Here is a 10,978-nt window from a genome sequence, read left to right as displayed (position 1 = left end):
ATGCTTGCTGCATGGTCACAGCTTTGAGCACAGCCAGGGTTAAGGTGCACACTGATAAGACCCATAAAGGTCGAAACAGTTGTCTGTGGGTGGGTTTTCTGGGTATGCACCTTAACCCTGGCTGTGCTCAAACCTGTGACCATGCAGCAAGCTTAAGCCTATAGGGAACCATGTTAAAAATGGTTTTTGAAGCAAAAAGTGTGTGATCATTTGCATGTCATTCCCCAGAATCCCTTGCTGCAGTGGAAGTGCTGTGTGCTGGGTGATAATGGTGAAAGGCGGGGTTGCAGACCTGCCTAAGACATGCAGATGAGCATACAGTTGTATTTACATTTGCATATTTGCTTTGCTGTGGAGGGTTTTTGTCACTTTTTTACTCACCATAACTTAACTCAGTGTATATATATATATATATATATATATATATATATATATATATATATATATATATATATATATATATATATACAGTGTTCGACAAACCTATACATTTGCGAGTGGATTTAACATCGTGGCAAGCTCCTATTGGCCCAAGCAGCACACGTTTGGTACTAGGTGGCGAGTAGATTTTTTTGTGTGGCGAGTAGATTTTTTGGTGATTTGTCGACCACTGTGTGTATATATATATATATATATATACAGTGTTCGACAAACCTATACATTTGCGAGTGGATTTAACATCGTGGCAAGCTCCTATTGGCCCAAGCAGCACACGTTTGGTACTAGGTGGCGAGTAGATTTTTTTGTGTGGCGAGTAGATTTTTTGGTGATTTGTCGACCACTGTGTGTATATATATATATATATATATATATATATATATATATATATATATATATATATATGTTTTAATGTTATCAGGTTATAGATACATAGAATTCCTATTTTTTTTATTCAGTAATGCCTTCATTGTTAAACATTTTTTCTCCTTATGTATTTATTTTTGTACTCAAATATACACATCCAATTTTTTTTTAAATATCCAGCTGCAATAACTAAAACATGGTGGGAGTTTATGAGATCCCACCATCCTATAAGGTAAAGCGGTCTCTGCCTTAGTACCACCTCTTATATAGCACAAATGCACGCCTACTCCTAAGCTTCCTCTTACTTAGCCTAGAAACACCACTTCCTACCCATTAACCTCTTAGCCCCCAAACTCGCTATAAACTGGGGACGGGTCCTGTTCATCTCTGCCCTGCTGCCCCTTCCCCCAAAAGTTTGAGAGCACCCTTAAATTTTTAGCTTCATACCGTACAAGTACTGCACAAGAAACTTCTTTAAGTGATACATGCAATTGGAATTATTATTATGTACAGGTTGCAGTACTATAATAGAAAACAAGGAGGGAGGAGCTGCCTTCCTTATAAATGACTGTAGCAATATTATGCGTTACACCACACTCCCAGAACTATTTATTTATTATAGTCTAATTGAAGACGGACTCACGGTTGTTTATCACAGCTGCTCTTTAAGTTTAAACGAAGACCTGCTGCTGTTCAATTGGTCTTTTTGTAGCTCCGAACATACAGAGGGAAGACTTGTTACAACTGGTTTGTTCGTCCTGAAGAAGGAATCGTTTATTTCTGCTTGTATGGGCAAGACGATACACCGGGTAAGTTTACATAAGAAGTTTTTTGTTTACCACTTTAAACAGCAAACCATGCTTATCAATTTTATATATATTTATTGTTTTGTTTACTCTCTTTGTATCATTGTTTTCATACCTGAGCCTTAAAAAACAGAGGACCAGTGATAAATTAAGAAGCCTGCTAGGAATAGCAATAGAAACCACAAAAGCCAAATATAAAGAGATACCAAAAAAGCAATCATCTAATTGAAAAAGAAAAAGATAGAGGGAACAATGCTGAATTGAGTTCTAAACGCATTTTAGAGAGGATTGTTGCCTTACTGGTATAGTTTATGGTAGAGTTTCGAATAATTTTTCATTCATATTTCACATTATTTTAATATTTTGTTCTTAGGAGATTTAAAACATTGTCAATAAGTAAAGTTCCTTGGATCTGAAAATGTAAATATTAAATGTTAAATATGACTTTGGACTACACTTGTGTAACTTTGACATACAGTTTACATGTGAAACTGGTGACCAAGGATTTATTACAGTATATTCAGGGAACTAAGGTACAGGACGGTCTTTAGAGGATGTACTGGAGATAGGGACATTCGTCATGTAACGCTATAACAACCGACACTAAAATAATTTGGCCACATGTAAAATGTTTTGAAGCAATGACATGAAAAGGATTATTTGTACAGATGTAGTAAGACTTACTGTTTTTGGTGCAGCGGGCTAACAGGCTGAAATCTGCGGCCCGTCCATGGCAAAAAAAAGAGTAAGGTTTGCGGCCCGGGAAGATTAACGCTGCAGTGGTTCTGGGGACTGTGAGAGAGAATTCTAAATGCTGTTTTATATTATTATAAATGTGAGGGCAATACCTGACTTGTGCTTTGGATACATACAGTATATTTTATATGTTATTACATTATTATACTATTGGTGTTACGCTGCACTTTTTCTTCTCTTTTTCCTTGAATATATATATATATATTTACATATATATATCTACATACAGTATATATACATATATATATTCTGCACCTTGCAGAAGAGGAATTGCAGCCCTCCAGTCAGCTGTATAATGCTAGTGTACCAGTGAATACTATCCTGCTCCTCCTCTTACACTGGGAACTAGTGATTAGCACAGGAGAGAAGCAGGTTAGTACAGTATTTATCAGCACATTAGACAGCTTAGGGAGTGGGGAGAATCTACGATCTATACCAGGAACATCTCCACGCCTTCTGCATTGGGAAGAAAGGGAGAGCTGGCTGCTGGACTGGCCAGCAGTTGGGTGCTGTAGGTAACGCCCCCCGGGTTGCCTGTGGCCCACCAATGTCTTTGGGGCTTACACAATAAACTATGAAGCAACCAAAATGTGATTTATATTGATGTGATTGAATAAGCCCCTTAGTGCCCAGCAAAAGTTCAAATCATCCATTGACGTTACTGACGTGACTGTAGAGAAAATGACAATAGATTATGCATGACTGGTTGACATGGCTCATCATGACACTGGTGGAACCACCCACAGGAGTACTTCTTTCAGGTCATGTTATTCTATAATTATCCTCTTGTTATGTGCACTGTATGAAGTTCCTATGCAAACCAGCATCAAAAATAATAAGAGAAAATCAAGACATGGGTTGCTCATGTAGTGACGTTCATAGACGACGAGGTCCAAGATCACTCACGTCTCTTCATAAGTCATGATAAAAGGATCTTCGAGTCACTTAGGGTAATGCTGGTGTTTTCAAAGTGGGGAACCCAGAAGAAACTTTGACTCCCTGTTCTTAGGTTACAAAAATGTGTAAATTCTTTGAAAGACAGACATTTATTTTTAACTATAATGTCTATGCATATCAGCTTTACATGAAGACATATTATAGTGCACCTTCCTAACCTAATTTATAATAATTTTTAAAGTAAATAGTTCAAATAATGTGTGAAAAACAGCATTTGGAATAAGAGTTAACTTTTTATACATGGCCTAGAAGTAAGATAGTAGCTGCAAATATAGTATTTATTTTGTGTTGGCCTCTTGTGTGTTTGTCAAATGTATTTGCTGAGAACTGTAAGAAAATAGTAGGCATTAAGGGAGAATATCATGTTTGTCAGGAAAATGCATTGCTTCCACTGAAAAGGAACACTGTGACCTCGGTTGAACACCTTAATACATTACTACTGTAGCTACAATACATAGGCCATTGTCATGGCATAATGATATTACCCTTAGCCCACAGCAATGACTAGCAAGAAAATACTCCATTGTAGAAGTTTCTATGTATGTAAGGGCCACGTGCTCTAGGTGTGAACATCGGGATTAGTAGCTGTAATAATTACTAATAAGGGTAGGCACTTTCATTCATTCATTCATGTTTTGGTTTTAAAAAAATGGTGCTTTGGTTTTGGACGTGGTTGCAGTTCTAAAAAATCTTTTTTTTTTGGTTCTGGTTTTTGATAAACCTCAGTTTGTTATGTTTTGGTTTAGGATTTTTACCAAATTCTAGAAAAAATCTCAAAATAAGCAGGAAACGGTTAAAATGGCATAATAACGCATGAAAGTGCTTTAAAGAAGTATACAATCCAAAAAAAAACAATTAGGAGACTAAAATAATATGTATAAAATACTGACAATAATTAAAACAGATATAGTGAGAAACACCTAGAAATGGGCACTTGGCCTGGTGTTCTAGCTTTGGTCTTGGTTCTAAATCATTTTTGAGTTTTAATTTTGATTCTAAAACCTTATGGGTTTTGGTTTAGTATTTGTTCTGCAATGTTCAGGTAGCTTCTGATTCCACACACCTGGTTTTGCCCATCTTTAATTACTAACTCACTCACAGCCACGTGTGTGTGAAACACATTGCAAACCAATGTTTACAGATCCCTCTGAAGGCAACGTGGGTTAAACAATGTCCTTTTAGATCCTTGAAGGTAAAGGGCCCTAAACATGAACTTTCTGTATAAAATGGGCCTCTGCTACATGTACAGATGAGACAACGAGTATTCTAAGGCTTGCCTTAAACTAGCCCGGTTACATGCTGGGTACATGCTGGGTGTAACCTGGGTAGTTTAAGGCAAGTTTAAGGCATTTCTGCATTGACTAATGACCCATCGGATTAACACAGCAGGGTCCCTGGCAGTCCCATTTAGTTTGAATGGGACTGCCAGGGACCCCCGCTATTAATTAATACAGTATATTAATTACATGAGTTCCTCACTCTGTATCTGTATTTTTCCTTGTACTGAAAATCTGACACAGGATTAGTCCTATTAAAGGTAAATCATAAATCACATTTACAATGTATTATAATATGGTAACTACTCTGATTGCTGCGTCATCTCTCTAAAGAATGACAGTGAACCCAGTTTATTGTTCAGGAAATGCTGGACATGTTCAACACAGACATATTTATGACAATCAACAATTTGTGATGTGACTAAATATTGTTAAGTTTTGTCTTCTATAGTCAAAACTGCTACAGCAACAACTCACAATTCTCAATGGAAATCCTTTAATAAGCCACAAATCACTGTGTGGCATATTCATGCAAAATCGCCTGTAAGTGGAATGCAATTTGCTGCAATAAAAATCGGTTTTCGCCATGTTCATTAAGAATTATCTATGCTTTGTCACCTGCAATGTCAAATGCCTTGTGGAGGTGACATCTCAGGGTGAGGTTTTCCTTTGTGAAATGTAATCTTGCATCTTATTTAAAAGCCGGTTAATCCGTCATTTTGCATAGAAAGCTTGCATACTGCACAGCCGAAACCTAATTGCAACCTGAAAAGCTTATGTTGTGAACGTGCGAGAAACTGTTTAATGAATACTGGTGAGATGAGTTTTTTTCCTACCAAATGCACATTTTCACAGGGAAATTACTGTACATTCTAGCAGTTTAACCATTTGTCTAGCAGTTTGTTGCCGTTGGGGCCCATACACCAGAGTGCCATGGCACCTCCTGCAAATCGTGATCACGGCTTCATTTAATCCGGAAACGGAAGAGGACCCTCCCCCGCCCCTCTTCTATATCCCGGGGGTTTCAGGTCGTGGAGTGCAGGGCGCAATCTCCCTTAGCAAATTATCACAAAAAGGGCATGACGTAGCCGCTCCATCAGGGGTGGCCAACTTCAGTCCTCAAGGGTCACCAACAGGTCATATTTAAAGGTCATCCCTGTTTCAGCACAGGTGGCTCAATCAGTAGCTCAGTCAGAGTGAGACTGACAATGACTGAGCCACTGATTGAGCCACATGTGCAAGGATATCCCTAATACTTGGCCTGTGGGTGGCCCTTGAGGACTGGAGTTGGCCACCCTTGCACAAAATCCTGGGGTCCCCCGGAGTGTCAGACCCCATGACGTAGTGGCTAGATCCTGGGGCACCAAAAAAGTTAATGAACGAGCCCCAATGACAGAAAAAACTTCCCCAGGCTGGAGAAGATTGTGGTACTATTCATTTGAGACACGCTAACCTCACCGCATATTAAATTGGGTCTTTTGAAAGAAAACACCACAGTACACATGTTATTAAACACAAGGAGGCATTTCTAGTGGAGTCACAAACAAGGGAAACATGGAGGTTATTTATCACAGTCTCCCGTCTACAAAACTAGGGGGGCACCGAATTTATCAAGGAAAAACATTCTGGTAAAAAACAATGGGGTTTTCTTCTTTAATAAATCTGTTTTTTTTTGCACCCGTTTTAAAGCCGGGAGACTTTGATAAATGACCCCCTTGATATCCAGTAGGCAGCAAAACAAAAAGTCATTTTTAAATGTGCGTCCTACAATAAATGTAGGATAAATGTCCCTCTTGATTGTTTACTCATTGTTCACCTATTAGGTTCCATGTCGAATAACCTCCAAGCCTTGATTAGGGTTGGCTCTGGATGTGTATCATTTCCTTTAATATATCGTTACTATTTCAACATTGACGCTTTTGTCTGGTTTTTCTTATTGAGTGCTGGGAACCACTATATAAATTGGCTACAATGAATGGGAGACGGCTACTTAACATGTTTGTGGCCAGAAGGGAGTTCTGACAATTGTTACGTATGATATTAACTAACCCTCTATTCCATCTGAAATGCAGGAAGATGAGTAGAGGTCCCAATGAAGTGGTGCCACTTCTGGTCAAGGAAAGGAACCCACCAGGAACACCTCCCAGAACACAGAAGCTTACAGACAATGCGGCGAAGAAAAGGTAAGGATTGGTCACACTCAGAAACAAGCTATAGAAGGGCACTGGAGAACGGTCAAATCAATCATCCACAGTTAGAGCCTGTCGTTGTTTGCAAACTCACAAACAAGGGTTTGTTGATAATGAGAAGTTTATTGCATAGTATGATCATACACATTCAAAAGTCTATAAGACTCTGCCAGAAGAGTGTCCAAGCAGGCTCTTTTATACATTTTTGATTCCTTTGTTCAAAATAGGTTACCAGGCAGATTATACTAACCACTCCTTAATTCCTAATCCAATCATTTTGCAAATCATTAAAACCTGGTTAAAACTAGTTAAAACCGTTCCCTATAGAAACCAGGCACTTCTTGTTACCAGGAATCTGGGCGTTACTTCAGGCACAGTCGTATATCTACTGTGAGCAAAACACATTCAAACAACACACTCGCTCTCACACACAAAATGGAGACTGAAAACATACAAGACAAAATGGGAACATAGCATCGCTTTCAATCCTTCTCCAGAGACCCCCCCCCTCCCCTGTCCATTTCAGTAATATATTCATTTCAACAGTATACTGATTTCAGCAATATTACTTCATCAATCCCCAACAAAATAGAGCAAAAGGGCCAAAGAAATATATATTTAAACTTACTCTGCAGTAGCTATAGCAGGAGTGGACAACTGCAGCTCTTACAGGTCACCAACTGGTCAGGTTTTCACAATATCACTGCTTCAGCACAGAATATGCAGTCTTCGACTGAGCCACTGATTGAGCCACCTGTGCTGAAGCAGGGCTATCCTGAAAACCTGACCTATTGGTCCCCCTTGAGGACTGGAGTTGACCACCCCTGAGCTAGAGGCTAAACCCACAGTATTCCAGATTGTGGTGAACCAAATGGTGCAACTGTCACAGTTTGTCCAAAATATAATTTATATAAATTGTAATATATATTTTTTTAGAATTACCTTAACTTTTCCTTTTGAATCCTGATCACCGACTATTGTGAAATTCTAAGTTTCAGATAAATATTAGCATGACGTTTTATTTTATATTAAGGGTGATTGACCTCTATGTTGAAATTGTTGAGAGCTGCTTTATAACTCTGCCCTGATCTTAGCAACTTAACCCTGCGTCCCCGCTAGCACTGAGCGCGCTGAGCAGGCGGCGCTAGCGGCGGTTACTTACATATATAGATATATGTAAGTCCCCGCTCACGCTGTGCGCGCGGGCTCGTGCGCGGGCACACACGCTCGACGCTTAGGTAAACAAAAAAAATCTTACTTTCCAGTGCGCTCAACTACCTGCAATGCTCCCCCCCCCCATCCCCCGGAGCACACGCGCGTAAATGCAGGACACTCGGCGCTCATATTGGGGGCACTCTCCCAGCATGAGTGCGCTCAGCGCCAGCGGGGTCTCAGCCGAAGAACCACTGCAGTATTCTTTCATCAGCTAGCTATGAGCACCACCCCTTAGCCAACCTTAAACGTTTTACTTTCCAGATGGGCTGGCAGCGCTTTGCTAAGCAGTAAAATGAAAGCGTTGTGTATTATATGTTCTGATGTTGTGCTCTTGAGCCTACATTTGATAAACGATGAGACATTTCAAATAACAAATATGTAAACTGGCAGAGACAGCGGTTAATGTGTTAATCCATGTGTTTCATCACCGTTAGCAATATATCTTATAACATTTTCCTGGACCAGCAATAGTCTTTTATGGATCGATGACTGAATAGGGGTGCCAGGTGTCCAGTCTTGAACCGGACTGTCCTGTATTTGGACTCTCAGTCCAGTAAAACATAAGAGGTAATACTGGACGTGATCTGACCGGCGTGGGGGCCGTGGGATTTCCCCCGTTCAGAGAGAGAGCAGGGCTGTTGCAAGGGGGCTGGGCAGCTTCCTCCATACTGATTGGCTGCTGCTGGGTAATGCAGCCAATCAGAAGGAGGTGTCAGGAGCCTGGGGGTTGGGCCAAGGATGGGAGGAAACAGCATGGAGAGGAGAGACATGAGGTGTGTGTGTGTGTGTGTGTGTGTGTGTGTGTGTGTGTGTGTGTGTGTGTGTGTGTGTGTGTGTGTGTGTGTGTGTGTGTGTGTGTGTGTGTGTGTGTGTGTGTGTGTGTGTGTGTGTGTGTGTGTGTGTGTGTGTGTGTGTGTGTGTATGTGACCTTTCACCATTGAGTCCAGTATTTTCGGAGAAGCCACCTGACAACCCTAGAAGCAAATGTGAAAACTATTATTTATAAGACTCAGTTTGATCAACTTTCAAAAATGTTATTGTACAGTACTAAAAAATAATAAGCAGCTGTCTTATGAATCTTTGTGGAGTTAGGAAGGATTGTTTAAACTCTGCAATGCTTCAGATCTGCATTTTTTGCAGCCAAGGGGAACATAACAAGTATAGGATCTCAACGCAATCAGCCAAGTTTGAATATTTTCATAAACTTGTGATGCTGCTAGATAAATATAATTTGTATATGTGAGTCTGACAAAAAACATATTGTATGGCATATTTTTTTGATATAGCGCCAGGTGCCAACGCCAGCGTATGGAGTGCTCCACAGAGATTATACAAGGATAATACAGTTATGAGTTAGGGCCTAATACAGTACATAAGAAGTTCCTGCATTGAAGAGCTTGCAATGTAATTGGTGTATTGGGACACATACAGAAACAGAAAGATTACATGGGCGTGCAAAGTTTATAGAATTTAGAGCAGTGGTATGCAACATGATATACATGGGCCTCAGGTGCGGCCCTAGAGCCCTTAAAAGGGCTGCATATTACCCGTATATATGGTGCACAGGCTGAAGGGATGTTGCAGCTGTGGATAGGAACATCTCCCCAACCCATCCAGAGTAAGGTTCTTAATGTCGGTGTGCTGAGGAATACTGTCCCGCTCCTCTTACGCTGGGAACTAGTGATTAGCATAGGAGAGGAGAGGGAGTATTTATCTGCACATTGTCATTAAGAAGCAGAGTGAGTAGGGAGAAGCTATGATCTGTGCCTGCAACATCTCTGCCTCGTGCACTGGGTAGACAGAGAGCTGAAGCCCAGAGGGCCCCTTGTTGGCATCCAATGATTTAGACTCTGGGATAAGAGTGTGTACAGTTGGTAATGTGCTCATTTTACAACGCTATGGAAAGGATTAATTGTAAGGGTGACTGTGCAGGTGGGACTGGAAGACAGGGAGAGAGGGAACCTGAAATTGAGGGCAAGAGAGTTCCAGAGGTAGAGAGCAATATCAGAGAAAGATTTCAGTAAAAATGCAAGGGACAAAGGGAAGACAGACTTGCGAAGAGCACTGCGTAGGAGGCAAGCAGGTACATAGCGAGATATGAGAGCTATAAAGAAAGGGCAAAGGAGTAAAGAGCCTCAAAAGAGAAGGGGAGATTTGTGTACATAATACAGAATTTCGTTGCTAGCTAGCTATGGTATATGAGCAGAAGAGAGACAGGGACAGATATAAGAGAAAGTGTATAAAGTTTTGTATAGATTACAAGAGCTGTGTGGCAGGGATCCGAAGATTGCAGTAGTAAAGATGGGAGAGGAGGAGGGCATACTGTACATTAGAGTGCTAGCTGCATTGTAGATGGCCACAGGTAAAGATGAATCCTAGCACTCTTGCAAAGGGATCACTGCAAAACACAATTACGTGCACACAAAAAGAAGGGAAAAAATAGTACAAAACAGAACTTTTTTGTGGGTGCCCAACTCACATGGTTAAATTGTTTGTATTAGTATTATTATGAAAAAGAATTTCAAAATATGCTTTTATTGTCCACCAAGATTGTTTAATTTGACAGTAGGGGACCAGGTATCATTTTTAGTATGTCTTTATTGTATTCTTGAGCATCAATGCAAAATGTAACAGTGTCCACGCGTGCATAACGTATGTCTTACGGGAAACCATTTGTGTGAGGAAAATGTCATTTTAGATTTGAAAAATGAGTCATGGAGACGTGTTAATGGCTCAGTTTCAGGGTTATCTAACAGATTACAGTTTAAGGGGCTTCTTCCCCTAGAATATAATAAAACGTGAGATCTCCGCTGTAGCAAAGAGATTTGAATACAAATCGGAGCAAATTCAACTACCTACATGCGCAACTCAGGTTCTTAACAATTTATTTGGAAATATATTGACCTCTGACTTTGTAAACATGCTTATGGGATGGGCTGGTGCTAGAGCTTAGTGTCCATATGGGTCCTCAAGC

The 10,978-nt window shown here is 40.2% G+C and overlaps 1 protein-coding gene across 3 annotated transcripts in view; it reads left to right on the top strand.

The window, feature by feature from the left end:
- The first annotated feature begins 1,408 nt into the window (after window positions 1-1,408).
- Window positions 1,409-10,978, top strand: part of TRPV3 (transient receptor potential cation channel subfamily V member 3) — a 47,569-nt gene continuing 37,999 nt past the window's right edge. For all 3 annotated transcript variants that reach the window (XM_075594138.1, XM_075594139.1, XM_075594137.1), the window contains exons 1-2: window positions 1,409-1,613; window positions 6,673-6,783. In XM_075594138.1, coding sequence (XP_075450253.1) covers window positions 6,677-6,783 — 107 coding nt within the window. In that variant the 5' untranslated portion in view covers window positions 1,409-1,613; window positions 6,673-6,676. The remainder of the gene's footprint in view (window positions 1,614-6,672; window positions 6,784-10,978) is intronic.

Source organism: Ascaphus truei, chromosome 3 (assembly GCF_040206685.1).
Source record: "Ascaphus truei isolate aAscTru1 chromosome 3, aAscTru1.hap1, whole genome shotgun sequence".
In the NCBI taxonomy this organism is placed as follows: Eukaryota; Metazoa; Chordata; class Amphibia; order Anura; family Ascaphidae; genus Ascaphus; species Ascaphus truei.
This window is presented reverse-complemented; position numbering and strand designations above follow the sequence as displayed.